Source organism: Salmo salar, chromosome ssa01 (genome assembly GCF_905237065.1).
Source record: "Salmo salar chromosome ssa01, Ssal_v3.1, whole genome shotgun sequence".
NCBI lineage: Eukaryota > Metazoa > Chordata > Actinopteri > Salmoniformes > Salmonidae > Salmo > Salmo salar.
In genome coordinates this window covers 88,728,398-88,745,363 of record NC_059442.1, presented here as the reverse complement: position 1 = coordinate 88,745,363, position 16,966 = coordinate 88,728,398, and the positions used below count along the sequence as shown (strand labels likewise).

Sequence of the window (16,966 nt, the reverse complement as noted above, 5' to 3'; positions counted from 1 at the left end):
CGACACACAAGTTAGGTCCAGAACACAGAGCAGGGCTACTCAAATGGTGGCCCGCGGGCCAGATAGGGCTCTTTTATTCAATTTAGAATGGCCCTTTGATCAATTCTGAACATACATTTTACAACATTTACAAAAACTATGCAAAAACCTGATGTTAAGTACGAAAAAGGAGCCCTCTTTCAATATTCTTCAATTGGAGAATCTGATACTCACCCACTTAACATACTGCTTGACTGGTTGGGCCCAAGCTTGCTGTACAACATTAAAACCCATTCAGTGTGTGTACAACAGGCTCTGAAAGTGCTGGATAGAGTAGACATCACTGTTACATCCGCAGACAGCATGAGCTACTGTGCAATACACCGACGCATGTCTTGTATTCAAGATCCTAATGGCCTGCCCCCCCCCCCCTCCACTTAGTACGTCAGTCAAACAGAAAAACCCACGGCAGCAGATCCACAAGGTCTGCCATGAGGTGACTGCGTGCTACGTGTCGCTTGTCCTATGATGCTCTGTCTGTCTGCATGCTACGTGTTGCTTGTCCTATGTTGCTCTGTCTGTCGGCGTGCTACTTGTCCTATTTTGCTCTGTCTGTCGGCGTGCTACTTGTCCTATTTTGCTCTGTCTGTCGGTGTGCGACGTGTTGCTTGTCCTATGTTGCTCTGCATGTGCTCACTGCTTATTGTTTATCAATATTTTTATTGTGATTGTTTTTAATAACCGGCCCAGGGACTGCTGTTGAAAATTAGCCCGGCTGCCTAAAAGAGTCACTTTTACTGAAAGGTTGATTAAAATGTCCCTGTAAAAATACAAATAAACTCAAACTCACTTTGGGACTACAAGGGAGAGATAAAACAGTTGTTGACATGACTGAAATTGAAGTGTGTTATTTCCCCCTCTGATTTGAGACCAAACAAAACGCTCCCTTTCCCTACACTGCGCAATTTTATTCAGTCATCATCAGCACAGATCAATCCCGTAATGTTGGAGTTTCTAGATAGCTTTCAGTTTAACTTTGCAACGAGATTTGATGAGTTTAAGTCCCTACAGAGGTGGTGCAGTTTATTATAGGGACCCGTTCTCTACTGATACAGGGGGAGAGAGACCTCCACAAAAGCTAGTCAACTGAGATGCCATGCATAAAAGGTTTGTGTGTAAAAAAAAAAACTAAAGATGAAGTTATGTCTGTAAAACGGACAGGAAAGTATAAATGAATGTGATGCAGGTCAAGTGTACAAATGTGTTCCATTATTTTAAAAAAATGTATGCATTGAATTAGGCTAATCTTAAAGCACTTAAAATGAACTTAGAGCAACATTTGATTTGAATAAAAGTGCTTTATAAACATCATAGATGTGTCTTTGCATTGTTTTTTTTAATACCGGTTTTAGTAATCCCATGAAGAAAATGTCTTGCCCCCCTGTCAATGACCTTTTTCAAATCTGGCCCCCGTTAGAACATAGTTGAATAGCCTTGACATTGCGCAAGGGACCAGCCAGGCTACTAAAATAGCACCTCGGCCCAGATACATATATACTTCATCACCATACAGTCACAGCACAGCTCTTTACTCACATGACGGATATAGGCTAATACATAGTACTGCACTGGGAGAAGTAGGCCTATGGAAAAAGTGGCAAGTGCCAAGGCCTTATGAATACCAAAGTATTTACTCAATTAAAAGCAAATAAATTATACAGATCAGCTGTTGGCTAGTAACAGCCACGAAGCTTAGAAGTGGAGTGTGTTTTGGCCCCGGACGCGTATCAAAAGGTAGGTCTACAACCCAAAGCCTCGGCCAAGTGGCTGGTTGAGGTGAAGAAGAGGAGGAGGATGAAGATGGGCAGTAGAGGATGAGAGGACAGAACCATTATATGTGGAGCTCCCAACTCCACATCACTGCTCCAGAAATATGTGTAACATTTCGACAAGCATGCGTTCACCACGGGAAAACAGCACCGCGATCCATTAACGAGCTGTATAGTGTGTGTGTGGCAGACACTAACATAATGGTGGACCTTGGCTTATGTTCATTATACTGCACACAATGTTCTCCATCTATACACACACACACACACACACCACTCCTCTTTTGAGAGCTGCTAATCTTTTGAGTGTTTGACTATAGACGTGAGTTACAACTATAGACGTGACTGTGGGTCTTCCACAGTGCTTAAAGGCAGACCGTCACACTTGGATCCCCAGCCCTGACACCCTGACTAACATTACAGGCTTGGTGAGATCCACACACAGGAAACACATAACATCAATATGAGCATCAGCAGGGCTAACCTCTGCTAAGCTTTAGAGAATTACACAAATCACGTCCTAGAGGCGAAAACACAAACAGCGTGTAAACGGTTGGCTGGTTCAGGGTATTTTATATTCCAGGAAGTTTTCAAAAACAATAGAGCGGAAGAAATGTGGATGACTGGGGTGTGTTGTATAGAGAAATGAGATCTATCGAAGAAGACATGCTTTTCTGAGGGTACCGTTCTGTTTCAGTCCTATAAACTGGAGACTACCGTTTGAGTACACACAGGGCACACTGATACTGAATTAACAGTGCCATCTCCTGGTTGAATAAAGAATTTCTCATCCTACAGAATTCCCATCATACTGAATTCCCTTCTTAAAACACATGTATAGTATACCACACACACTCACCCACTGTCATGGACTCTGGTAGACCGGGGGTGGCACTGGGCAGGACACTGGAGAGCGGTGCATTCTGGACCGGCGGGCTGGCCTCCAAGCTGCAACACCACAGAGAGAGAGAGAGAGAGAATGTTACGCACATATCTCCATCCAATAACTCTCAAGACTATTGAAATCAAATGTTATTGGTCACATACACATGGTTAGCAGATGTTAATGTGAGTGTAGCGAAATGCTTGTGTTTCTATTTCCGACAGTGCAGTAATATCTAACACGTAATCTAACAATTCCACAGCTACCTAATACACACAAATCTAAGTAAAGGGTTGGAATAAGAATATGTACATATAAATATGGATGAGCGATGACCGAGAAGCTTAGGCAAGATGCAATAGATGGTATAAAATAAAGTATATACATGAGATGAGTAATGCAAGATATGTAAACATTAAAGTGGTATTATTAAAGCTCTGTGTGTGTGTGTGTGTGTGTGTGTGTGTGTGTGTGTGTGTGTGTGTGTGTGTGTGTGTATAGTGATCCATTTATTAAAGTGGATCACCTCCTCCCTGTAGGCTGTCTCGTCGTTGTTGGTAATCAAGCCCACTACTGTTGTCGTCTGCAAACTTAATGATTGAGTTGGAGGCGTGCTTGGCCACGCAGTCATGGGTGAACAGGGAGTACAAAGGGGGCTGAGCACGCACCGTTGTGGGGCACCAGTGTTGAGGATCAGCGAAAAGGAGATGATGTTTCCTACCTTCACCACCTGGAGTGGCCCGTCAGAAAGTTCAGGGCCCAATTGCACAGGACGGGGTTGAGACCCTGGTCATCAAGCTTAATGATGAGCTTGGAGTGTACTATGGTGTTGAATGCTGAGCTGTAGTTGATGAACAGCATTCTTACATAGGTATTCCTCTTGTCCAGATGGGTTAGGGCAGTGTGCAGTGTGATGGCGATTGCATCGTCTGTGGACCTATTGTGGCGGTAAGCAAATTGAAGTGGGTCTAGGGTGGCAGGTAAGGTGATATGATCCTTGACTAGTCTCTCAAAGCACTTCATAATGACAGAAGTGAGTGTATGGGACGATAGTCATTTAGTTCAGTTACCTTTGCCTTCTTGGGTACAGGAACAATGGTGGCCATCTTGAAGCATGTAGGGACTGCAGACTGGGATAGGGAGAGATTGAATATGTCCGTAAACACACCAGCCAGTTGGTCTGCGCATGCTCTGAGTACGCGGCTAGGGATGCTGTCTGGGCCGGCAGGCTTGCGAGGGTTAACACATTTAAAATGTCTTACGTCGGCCATGGAGGAGGAGAGGGAGGGCCCGCAGTCCTTGGTAGCGGGCCACGTCGGTGGCACGGTATTATCCTCAAAGCGGACAAAGAAGGTGTTTAGTTTGTCTGGAAGCGTGACGTCAGTGTCCGTGATGTGGCTGGTTTTTCATTTTGTTGTCCGTAATTGCCTGTAGACCCTGCCACATACGTCTCGTGTCTGAGCCGTTGAATTGCGACTCCACTTCGTCCCTATACCGACATTTCGCTTGTTTGATTGCCTTGGAGGGAATAACAACACTGTTTATATTCGGCCATATTCCCAGTCATCTTTCCATTGTTGAATGCAGTGGGTTGCGCTTTCAGTTTTGAGCGAATACCGCCATCTATCCATGGTTTCTGGTTAGGGTAGGTTTTAATCGTCTCCGATGCACTTCCTTATAAACTCACTCACGGAATCAGCGTATAATTCGATGTTATTCTGAGGCTGTCTGGAACATTTCCCAGTCTGTGTGATCAAAACAATCTTGAAGCGTGGATTCTGATTGGTCAGACCAGCGTTGAATAGTTCTAGTCACGGGTACATCCTGTTTGAGTTCCTGCCTGTAGGACGGTAGGAGCAAAATGGAGTCGTGGCCGGATTTGCCGAAGGAAGGGTGGGGGAGGGCCTTGCATGCATTGCGGAAGTTAGAGTAGCAGTGATCGAGTGTATTGCCCGCACGAGTGCTACAGTAAATATGCTGATAGGATTTAGGTAGCCTTGTCCTCAAATTTGCTTTGTTAAAATCAAAACTACGAAATATTGAAGTGAGTGCGGTTTTCTTCCCTCCCTTGTTAAGATCATGTGCATGTAAAATTGACTGACAACATACTTGAACTGCAGCTGGGTTCTGGTGGTCTCGTGGTCGCCTGTGGAATCTGTCTGTACAGGAAATGCAGCTGAATCCTCCACTGAAGCGACTGAAACAAAATGAAAGTGCAAACAATGATAAGGAATGTTTTGGGTCAAATCTGTCTGCTTTAAGAATATGCTTCCCATATTCAACAGAAGCTTAGTAAATGTACAGAACCAGTCAAAAGTTGCCACACCTACTCATTCCAGGGTTTTTCTTTATTTTCACTATTTTCTACATTATAGAATAATAGTGAAGACATCAAAACGGTAAAATAACACATATGGAATCATGTAGTAACCAAAAACGTGCCAAGAGTGTGCAAAGCTGTCATCAAGGCAAAGGGTGGTTACTACATGATTCCATATATTTATTTCATAGCTTTGATGTCTTCACTATTATTCTGCAATGTAGAAAATAGTAAAAATAAAGAAACACCCTTGAACGAGTAGGTGTGTCCAAACTTTTGACTGGTACTGTATATTTACCTCTAAGTAACGTCGCACACTATTCTCTTTTAACACCAGTCTGCCGCTTCTATACAAACAATCTCCAAAAATGAACACTATGAACCAACACGCTATAACCAAACTACTGTGAATGTGTAAGAAATGACTGGTGAGCCCAGAGGACTGGGTTGAGAAACAGAGGAGAGGAGCCTGTAAGAAATGACTGGTGAACCCAGAGGACTGGGTTGAGAAACAGAGGAGAGGAGCCTGGCTCACCTGGCTGAGAGTAGGAGTGGCTGGAGGCCACAGCAATGAGGATGTTTGAACTGTCATGATCAGTCATGGCCTGCAGAGGGCTACACGTGGACACACTGGATAGGCTCCCCACTACCACTCTGTACTCACACACACACACACACACACACACACACACACACACACACACACACACACACACACACACACACACACACCTGTTTATATCAATCATTGTTTAAGAGTTTCCCACCATGCTTACTGTATGGTTAAGAAAGTGCTAGATTATGTGTAATCATTAGTCTCTATGGTTACTCACTGGTTAGTGCTGGCCCTGTCATGGAGGGGGCTCTGTGGCTGTGGTCTGATCTTGTACACCTCCTCTTCCTCCTCCTCCTCATCATTATCAATAATCTTGGAGTCTGGCAGAGCCCTGGAGAAAGGAGGAGACCCGGCCCAGCTGACTATCCCAGGCTCAGGCATCCCATTCTGGGGAGGCGAGAGGGAGAAGGAGGGCTCCAGTGGGTCAATGCCCTCCTCCAGACTGACCTGAGGAGCAGTGGTGCTCTTCCTGAGAGTGGCAGTACGCCCCACCACCTCCTCATCCTCGTCCTCTGCTCCCCCATCCAGGTTGTCATCGAAAGAGATAATGTTGGTGATTTTCTTTTTCTTCCGTCGCTCCTTCCTCAGGCCAGAGTCTGGAGAGGATAGAGAAAAAGTAGTCAGTTTCATCTCCATGTTTTGGGCTTATCATCATCACCTTAGTAAGAATATGAATAGAACTGAATATAAATAATTGGTTATATCCACTGTCCCCCTTCTGTGTCTAAGTTGATTGTAATTTCTCCTCCCTACCTGCGGAGGCGCTGCGGGGCAGTACAGGCAGTGGGTCTGTGGAGCCGTCAGGGCGGTGGGTGGGGGTGAAGCCTGGCACCACAGTGGTGGCGGTGCTGATCTCCCTGAGCAGAGTGCTCACCCCCTGGGTAGACTCCTTCCATAAGCTCCCTATGCCCTGGGTGGACTCCTTCAGGAGGTGGCTCACGGAGGAGGCAGGGCCGCCTGCTCGGATCACACCATTTAGGTCCTTATTGTCGATGTTGATGGCAAACAGGATGGAGTTTAGTCCTGTGTGAGAAAGAGGGTCTAGTTAGAAGTCATCCACACAGCACAGCCTAGTTAGAGCACTAGCGGTAGTGGATAAGGTGAATTGGTTCCTCCCAACTTACACTGAACAAAAATATCAATCACAAAATTAAACAATTTCAAAGATTTTACTGAGTTAAAGTTCATATTAAGAAATCAGTCAACTGAAATAAATGATGCCCTAATCTATGGATTTCACATGACTGGGAAAAGAGATAAGGTATCTGTGACCAAAAGCTGCATAACACAGGTTTTCCCAAACTGGGGTACGCTTACACCTGCAATTCTGTCGGGGGTACACCAAATAAAAATATGATTCACATGTTCATTTGTTTTTGTTTTTTTATACAAAAATATATTTATTATTTTTTTCTTCACATTTGGGTAAGTTTCCCCCCCCCCTCGCCCGAGTGGCCACGTTTCACTGCCAAAAATAAAATTAAACCATTTAGTGTTCAGCGAACTAACAACGTCAATTACAGGTAGCCTAGTCAAATAATTAACATCCAATCACATTAACCGTTACTCTCTCGCGGGAATTCCACTAATGATCCGTATGTAGCCAAACGTAGCTGCTGCTGATGTTGGTATCTGTACTGATGGCGCAAAAGCCATGACAGGGAGACATAGTGGAGTGGTAACGCACGCCACTTGGGTACACTGCAGAGGCTCTTGCTGCCAAGGGAATGCCCGACAGCTTGAAAGACGTTTTGGACACTACAGTGAAAATTGTTAAATTTGTTAAAGCAAGGCCCCTCAACTCTCATGCAGCGACCATGTAACGCTTTTACAACATACAAAATGCGCTGGTTATCAAGGGGCAAAGTATTGACACGTTTTTTTTAAATTGAGAGACGAGCTTAATGTTTTCTTTACTGACCATAATTTTCACTTGTCTGACCGCTTGCATGATGACAAGTTTCTCACACGATTGGCCTATCTGGGTGATGTTTTTTCCTCGCCTGAATGATCTGAATCTAGGATTACGAGACTTGTTCCTTTCCTCCTTGTCAATCATCATTGGTGAAATTAGCATTATGACAATATATTTAATTAAGTCATTCAAAATCTTTATTAATGCAATTGCAGACAGAAGTTGACAATCAGGAACATAGCACACACGTTTCCGAGTAAGTTCTGCATCAAACAAAAGGTCAAGTTGTTTTATTAAACCGAAGTCCCGCCTTAGTGATGTCACTGACTACGTCATTACCTTTTTACTCCTGAGACCAAAACCCTGCATCCATAGCTATACAAACATAGTGTTTATCTAAAAGCTAGGCAATAAATGTCCCCTCCCCAAAGTTGATTTATTGTGGAATGTCTGAGTAGTCTCTTATCTCCCACACTCCCCTGCAGAGTTCTGTCTCAGTCACACATTTCTAAGATGGGTCTTCTTTATAAGAGAGAGAAAGAAAGCAAACAACTGTGGAACAATTCTAAAACTAATATATATATATATATATATATATATATAGTTAATCTGTAGTCTAGGACCCTATAACCCCTCCCCTTCTATTAATATAATATAGAACAATTGATTACGCCTAGTACATCAAACATTTGTACAGCCCCAAATCATGACCGCTAGGTGAATCCTGACAGACTCTCCACAACTATATTCAATGTGCGGGACAAAATTGAGGCTATGATTAAGATGTTGGAGCTCTTCTCTGTCTGCATTAACAAGGACAACAAACAGGTCTTTCCATCACTGTATGATTTTTTGTGTGTAAATGAACTCAAGCTTAGGGACAATGTCAAATGTGATATAGCGAAGCACCTAAGTGAGTTGGGTGCGCAATTACGCAGGTACTTTCCCGAAACAAATGACACAAACAACTGGATTCGTTAACCCTATCAAGACCTGCCTCCAGTCCACTTACCGATATCTGAACAAGAGAGCCTCATCGAAACTGCAACAAATCGGTTCTGTGAAAATTGAATTTAAATCAGAAGCCACTGCCAGATTTATGGATTGGGCTGCGCTCAGAGTATCCTGCCTTGGCAAATTGCGCTGTTAAAACACGGATGCCCTTTGCAACCATTTACCTATGTGAGAGTGGATTCTCGGCCCTCACTAGCATGAAAACTAAATACAGGCACAGACTGTGTGTGGAAAATGATTTAAGACTGAGACTCTCCAATACAACCCAACATTGCAGAGTTATGTGAATCCTTTCAAGCACACCCTTCTCATTAACCTGTGGTGAGTTATTCACAATTTTCGATAAACAATTAAGGTTTTATATGTAAGATGGTTAAATAAAAGGGCAAAATTATTATTATTATTATTTGTGCCCTGGTCCTATAAGAGCTCTGTCACTTCCCACAAGCAAGGTTCTGACAAAAACTCACACTAATTCTTATGTTTAATAAATGTATTGTATAGTGTGTGTGAGGCAGGCTTACAATGACGGCAAAAAACAACTTGAGAGTGCGCAGACCCTGGTGCTAGAGGGGGTACGCAGCTGGAGGTTGAATGTTTAAAGTTTGAGAACCACTGCCTTAACAAAAGGTAGGTGCATGGATAAAAAAAACAGTCAGTATCTGGTGTGACCACCATTTGCCACATGCAGCACGACAACTCCTTCACATAGAGTTGATCAGGCTGTTGATTGTGGCCTGTGGAATGTTGTCCCACTTCAATGACTGTGCGAAATTGCTGGATGTTGGTGGGACCTGGAACACGCTGATGTACACATCGAACCAGAGCATCCCAAACCTTCCCAATGGGTGACATGTCTGGTGAGTATACAGGCCATCTTCCAGGAATTGTGAACAAATCCTTACAACATGGGACCGTGCATTATCATGCTGAAACATGAGGTGATGACAGAGGATGAATGGCACGACAATGGGCCTCAAGAGCTCGTCACGGTATCTCTGTGCATTCAAATTCCCATAGATAAAATGCAATTATGTTCGTTCTCTGAAGCTTATGCCTTCCCATACATAACCCCACCATGGGGCCCTCTTTTTCCTTGTAATTTTTACCCACATTATTCTTCCGATCTTTCCTCATCGCTGCAACTCCCCAACGGGCTCGGGAGAGACAAAGGTCGAGTCATGCGTCCTCCGAAACATGGCCCGCCAAGCTGCGCTTCTTAACAAACGCCTGCTTAACCCTGAAGCCAGCTGCACCAATGTGTCAGAGGAAACACTGTTCAACTGATGACCGAGTCAGCCTGCAGGAACCCGGCCCACCACAAGGAGTCGCAAGAGTGCGATGAAACCAAAACTTTACACGTTGCGTTTCTATTTTTGTTCACATCACACAGGGAATGAGTGACTGAACTGTGACTCATCGCTTACTGTAAAGCAGCTCTCTGAATGGCAGAGATATGAATAAGTTTCACCACAAGAATCAGAGTCATGCGCTCACCTGCAGCCATGGTTGGCAGCATGCTGGCTCGCTCCTCATCTAGAATAAACGCCCAGTCTTCATAGAAGGTTCTAGAAAACACAAAGAAAAAAAAATATACTGCCAGGAAAGGTCCAGACTCACACACACACACACACACACACCTAAGATAAATACACACACGCACTTACCCGGGGCGCGTGCGGTCTGCAAGCAGCGTGTGTAGGTAGCGTTCTAGTGAGTGTTCATTGAGGGCACAGCGGAGCCAGGCTCGGCCGCGGCCCAACTCAGAGGAGATGTGTCTCAGGGAGTAGAACCGCTGCAGCTCATGGTGGTTCAGATATTCCTTCACATAGAACCAGAACGTCAGCTCTGACCGAAAGATTAAAAAAAAAAAAAGAGTCTCTCAGAGCGTTCACAGTCAGCCCACTATTAGATCACAGCAAAAATCACACTACTTGAACAGAGCAATACTCAATCACGAGGCATCAAAGCCAAAGGAACTGAATAATATTAAGAAATGCTATAGATGAAAGGAAAGTAGTGTGGAAACGTACCAAAAAAAACAATTAGACAACAAATTCAATCCCTTTTAGACAACTCCTTGGACAAAACGTGTCACTGTAATAATGAAGGTGTAAACTTGGCAGTAGAAAACCAGTAAGCTTCCCTATCAAAAAATTATTAAATTCAAGCAGAAAACCTACAAAAATTAAACAAAAACAAATGGTTTGATGAAGAATGCAAAAACCTAAGAAAGAAATTGAGAAACCTATCCAACCAAAAACAGAGACCCAGAAAACCTGAGTGTATGCCTTCACTATGGTGAATCACTAAAACAATACAGAAATACACTACGGAAAAAAAGGAACAGCACATCAGAAATCAGCACAATGTAATTGATAATGCAGAGGATCCTCCCAAGGTTGCTGTTCACGAATATCCCACGGTAGTGATTGGGGTCAACTTTGTCTCCTAGTATAGCCAATTGGAATTTGTGGTCTGTAAATGTTATAATTAACAGCAGACTCGTACATTTCCTCAGTGAAAACAATATACTGAGCAAATGTCAAATTGGCTTTTTACCAAATTACCGTACGACAGACCACGTATTCACCCTGCACACCCAAATGGACAAAGAAACAAACCAAAACAAAGGCAAAATCTTCTCATGATTTGTTGATTTGAAAAAAGCTCGACTCAATTTCACATGAAGGTCTGCAATACAAATTGATGGAAAGTGGTGTTGGGGGAAAAACATACACTATAAAATCCATGTACACAAACAACAAGTGTGCGATTAAAATTGGCAAAAACACACGTTTCGTTCCACAGGGTGAGACAGGGATGCAGCTTAAGGCCCACCCTCTTCAACACACACACACACACACACACACACACACACACACACACACACACACACACACACACACACACACACACACACAATTAATTGGCGAGGGCACTAGAACAGTCTGCAGCACCCGGCCTCACCCTACTAAACCAAAAAAAGAAACGTCATCTCACTGTCAACTGCGTTTATTTTCAGCAAACTTAACATGTGTAAATATTTGTATGAACATAACAAGATTCAACAACTGAGACATAAACTCAACAAGTTCCACAGACATGTGACTAACAGAAATGGAATAATGTGTACCTGAACAAAGAGGGGAGAGGGGTCAAAATCAAAAGTAACAGTCAGTATCTGGTGTGGCCACCAGCTGCATTAAGTACTGCAGTACATCTCCTCCTCATGGACTGCACCAGATTTGCCAGTTCTTGCTGTGAGATGTTACCCCACTCTTCCACCAAGGCACCTGCATGGCCCTAGCCCTCACCCTCCGATCCAACAGTTCCCAGACGTGCTCAATGGGATAGAGATCTGGGCTCTTCGCTGGCCATGGCAGAACCCTGACATCCCTGTCTTGCAGGAAATAACACACAGAACGAGCAGTATGGCTGGTGGCATTGTCATGCTGGAGGGTCATGTCAGGATGAGCCTGCAGGAAGGGTACCACATGAGGGAGGAGGATGTCTTCCATGTAACGCACAGTGTTGAGATTGCCTGCGATGACAAGCTCAGTCCGATGATGCTGTGACACACCGCCCCAGACCATGACGGACCCTCCACCTCCAAAATCGATCCCGCTCCAGAGTACAGGCCTCGGTGTAACGCTCATTCCTTCGACAATAAATGCAAATCCGACCATCACCCCTGGTGAGACAAAACCGTGACTCGTCAGTGAAGAGCACTTTTTGACAGTCCTGCCTTACAACAGGTCTACAAGCCCTCAGTCCAGCCTCTCTCAGACTATTGCGGACAGTCTGAGCACTGATGGAGGGATTGTGCGTTTCCTGGTGTAACTTGGGCAGTTGTTATTGCCATCCTGTACCTGTCCCGCAGGTGTGATATTCGGATCTACCGATCCTGTGCAGGTGTTGTTACATGTGGTCTGCCACTGCGAGGACGATCAGCTGTCCGTCATGTCTCCTTGTAGCGCCGTCTTAGGCGTCTCACAGTACGGACATTGCAATTTATTGCCCTGGCCACATCTGCAGTCCGCATGCCTACGGTACGTTCACGCAGATGAACAGGGACCCTGGGCATCGTTCTTTTGGTGTTTTTCAGAGCCAGTAGAAAGGCCTCTTTAGTGTCCTAAGTTTTCATAACTGTGACCCTAACTGCCTACCGTCTGTAAGCTGTTACTGTCTTAACGACCGTTCCAAAAGGTGCATGTTCATGAAATGTTTATGAACATGTTCTTGATTTTTACGAATTATCTTTGAAAGATAGGGTCCTGAAAAGGGGACGTTTCTTTTTTTGCTGAGTTCAGAATCTGAAGTCAAATGTCTACTGTTTGCTGATGATCTGGTGCTTCTGTCCCCACCCAAGGAGGGCCTACAGCAGCATCCTAGATCTTCTGCACATATTCTGTCAGACCTGGGCCCTTACAGTAAATCTCACTAAGACAAAAAATAATGGTGTTCCAAAAAATATCCAGTTGCCAGGACCAGAAATACAAATTCCATCTTGACACCGTTGCCCTTGAGCACACAAAAAACTATACATTCCTCGGCCTAAACATCAGCACCACAAGTAACTTCCACAAGATCTGAGAGACAAGAAGGGCCTTCTATGACATCAAAAATAACTTAAAATGTGACATACCAATTAGGATCTGGCTAAAAATACTTCAATTAATTATAGAACCCATTGCCCTGCGGTCCGCTCACCAACCAAGAATTCACAAAATGGGACAAACACCAAATTGAGACTTTGCATGCAGAATTCTGCAAATAATCTATCCAGAGCAGAATTAGGCCGATACCTGCTAATGATCAAAATCCAGAAAAGAGCCGTTAAATTCTACAACCATCTAAAAGGAAGCGACTCCCAAACCTTCCTTAACAAGGCCATCACCTACAGAGAGATGAACCTGGAGAAGAATCCCCTAAGCAAGCTGTTCACAAACAGACCCCACAGAGCCCCAGGACAGCAAAACAATTAGACCCAACCAAATCATGAGAAAACAAAAAGATATTCACTTGACACATTGGAAATAATCAACAAAATAGAATGTTATTTGGCCCTAAACAACGAGTACACAGTGGCAGAATACCTGACCACTGACTCAAACTTAAGGAAAGATTTGACTATGTCAAATCAAATCACATTTTATTGGTCACATACACATATTTAGCAGATGTTATTGCAGGTGTAGCGAAATGCTTGTGTTTCTAGCTCCAACAGTGCAGTAAACAAAGATGGTGTAGCAGTCGGACGTGTGTTTGTCTTGTCCCGTGTAAAAAGTAATTTTCCTAATTTTTTTCGTATATATTTTAATCTCACTTTCCATCTACAGACTGAATATACTTTCCTGCAATCCGCCTCGCCCAATGTGGTACGGATCTGCTATTTTTATACTGTAGAACTGGAACCCCCATCTGAAGCTAGCCAGCTAACTAGCTAGTAGTCAGTTAACTCGGATACCAGCCAGCTTCAGCTCGGTCAATACCTGCCAGTCCGCACAGCGCGATATCAACCCATAGCATATCGTACTTATTTTTCTCTACCACATCACCGGATTCCTACCGCAGGCTCTGGACCATTACACCGGATCATCGCAGCTAGCTAGCTGCAACCTGAGTGGCTAATGCTGGCTAACACCTCTGTCCCGAAGCAAGCACCAGTTAGCCTTGAGCTATGCCCATCTCCTGGCTAGCCGAATTGGTATACCAGCTAATTCTTGGGCTACAATACCTCTTTTGCCAATTGGCCTGAACCCTTAAATGCCGACACGGAGCCCCGCCAATCCATCACGACTGGTCTGCTGACGTAACCATCCGTGGAGGTTTCAACAGGCTTTTCCGTTGCGACTTTGCCGAAGACCCATCAGCTAGCCCCGGCCCACCAGCTTTCTGAATCACCGTGTCTCCAGCTCGCGTAGCGTAGTAGCGACTACCGAACGTCTCCCTGACTCACCTATTGCTGCTCATTGGACCCTATGATCACTCGGCTACTCATGCCTCTCCCTAACGTCAATATGCCTTGTCTACTGCTGTTTAGGTTAGTTGTTTTATTTCACTGTAGAGCCCCCAGCCCCGCCCAACACGCCTTAGATAGCTCTTTTGTCCCCACACATGTGGATACCTCACCTGGCTTAACTGGTGCCTCCAGAGACACAACCGCTCTCATCGTCACTCAATGCCTAGGTTTACCTCCACTGTACTCACATCCTACCATACCCTTGTCTGTAAATGATGCCCGGAATCTTTTCAACCATGCCCAGAAATCTGCTCCTTTTATGCTCTGTTCCCAAAGCACTAGACAGCCAGTTCATATAGACTTTAGCCGTACCCTTACCCTACTCCTCCTCTGTTCCTCTGGTGATGTAGAGGTTAACCCAGGCACTGTAGCCTCCAGCACCACACCTATTCCCCAGGCGCTCTCATTTGTTGACTTCTGCAACCATAAAAGCCTTGGTTTCATGCATATTAACATCAGAAGCCTCCTCACAAAGTTAGTTTTATTCACTGCTTTAGCACACTCCGCCAACACTGATGTCCTAGCCGGGTCTGAATCCTGGCTTAGGAAGGCCACTAAAAATTCAGAAATGTCCATCCAACACTTTCCGCCAAGTTAGAACTGCCAAAGGGGGCGGTGTTGCAATCTACTGCAAAGATAGCCTGCAGAGTTCTGTCATGCTATCCAGGTCTGTTCCCAAATAGTTTGCGCTTCTACTTTTAAAAATCCACCTTTCCAGAAATAAGTCTCACACTGTTGCCGCTTGTTATAGACCCCCCTCAGCCCCCAGCTGTGCCCTGGACACCATATGTGAATTGATTGCCCCCATCTATCTTCAGAGTTCGTACTGTTAGGAGAACTAAACTGGGATACGCTTAACAATCTAAGCTAGATGCACAAATTATCAAGGAACCTACCAGGTACAACCCTAAGACCATAACCATGGACACCCTCATAGATATCATCCTGACCAACTTGCCCTCTAAATACACCTCTGGATCTCAGCGATCACTACCTCATTGACTGCATCCGTAATGGGTTTGCCATCAAACAACCACCCTTCATCACTGTCAAACACTCCCTAAAACACTTCAGCGAGCAGGCCTTTCTAATCGACCTGGCCCGGGTATCATAGAAGGATATTAACCTCATCCCGTCAGTAGAGGATGCCTGGTTATTCTTTAAAAGTGTTTTCCTCACCATCTTAAATAAGCATGCCCCTTTCAAAAAAAAATTCAACTAAGAACAGATATAGCCCTTGGTTCAGCCCAGACTTGACTGCCCTTGACCAGCACAAAAACATCCTGTGGCGTACTGCATTAGCATCAAATAGCCCCCGCAATATGCAACTTTTCAGGGAAGTCAGGAACCAATATACACAGGCAGTTAGGAAAGCTAAAGCTAGCTTTTTCAAACAGAAATTTGCATCCTGTAGCACTAATTCCCAAAAGATTTGGGACACTATAATGTCCATGGAGAATAAGAGCACCTCCTCCCAGCTGCCCACTGCACTGAGGCTAGGAAACACTGTCACCACAGATAAATCTACAATAATATATAATTTCAATAAGCATTTTTCTACGGCTGGCCATGCTTTCCACCTGGCTACCCCAACCCCGGCCAACAGCTCTGCACCCCACGCAAAAACTTGCCCAATTCCTCCCCGCTTCTCCTTCACCCAAATCCAAACAGCTGATGTTGCGAAAGAGCTGCAAAATCTGGATACCTACAAATCAGCTGGGCTAGAGAATCGGGACCACCATCGATAAAAGACAGTACTGTGCAGCCGTCTTCATCGACCTGGTCAAGGCTTTCGACTTGGTCATTCACCGCATTCATAATGGCAGACTCAATAGCCTGGGTTTCTCAAATGACTGCCTTGCCTGGTTCACCAACTACTTCTCAGATAGAACTCAGTGTGTCAAATCGGAGGACCTGTTGTCTGGACCTCTGTCAGTCTCTATGGGGGTGCCACAGGGTTTAATTCTCGGGGCGACTCTTTTTCTCTGTATATCTCAATGATGTTGCTCTTGCTGCTGTTGATTCTCTGATCCACCTCTACGCAGACGACACCATTCTGTATACATCTGGACCTTCTTTGGACACTGTGTTAACAAACCTCCAAACGAGCTTCAATGCCATACAACACTCCTTCCGTGGCCTCCAACTGCTTTTAAACGCTAGTAAAACTAAATAAATGCTCTTCAACCGATTGCTGCCCGCACCAGCCCGCCCGACTAGCATCACTACTCTGGACGGATCTGACTTAGAATATGTGGACAACTACAAATACGTAGGTGTCTGAGTAGACTGTAAACTCTCCTTCCAGACTCACATTAAGCATCTCCAATCCAAAATTTAATCTAGAGTCGGCTTCCTATTTCACAACAAAGCATCCTTCACTCA

General features: G+C 44.6%; 1 protein-coding gene across 4 annotated transcripts in view; it reads right to left on the bottom strand.

Annotated features, from left to right (window-relative positions):
* Positions 1 to 16,966, bottom strand: part of LOC106609547 (sorting nexin-29) — a 156,613-nt gene that overhangs the window by 120,993 nt on the left and 18,654 nt on the right. Inside the window, exons 5-11 of one of the 4 annotated variants that reach the window (XM_045724039.1) lie at positions 10,224 to 10,404; positions 10,054 to 10,124; positions 6,381 to 6,650; positions 5,845 to 6,223; positions 5,547 to 5,665; positions 4,801 to 4,888; positions 2,668 to 2,756 (exon numbers count right to left, since the gene is read on the bottom strand). In XM_045724039.1, the coding sequence (XP_045579995.1) occupies positions 2,668 to 2,756; positions 4,801 to 4,888; positions 5,547 to 5,665; positions 5,845 to 6,223; positions 6,381 to 6,650; positions 10,054 to 10,124; positions 10,224 to 10,404 (1,197 nt within the window). The remainder of the gene's footprint in view (positions 1 to 2,667; positions 2,757 to 4,800; positions 4,889 to 5,546; positions 5,666 to 5,844; positions 6,224 to 6,380; positions 6,651 to 10,053; positions 10,125 to 10,223; positions 10,405 to 16,966) is intronic. The other 3 variants (XM_045724043.1, XM_045724048.1, XM_045724041.1) reach the window with 3 other exon arrangements.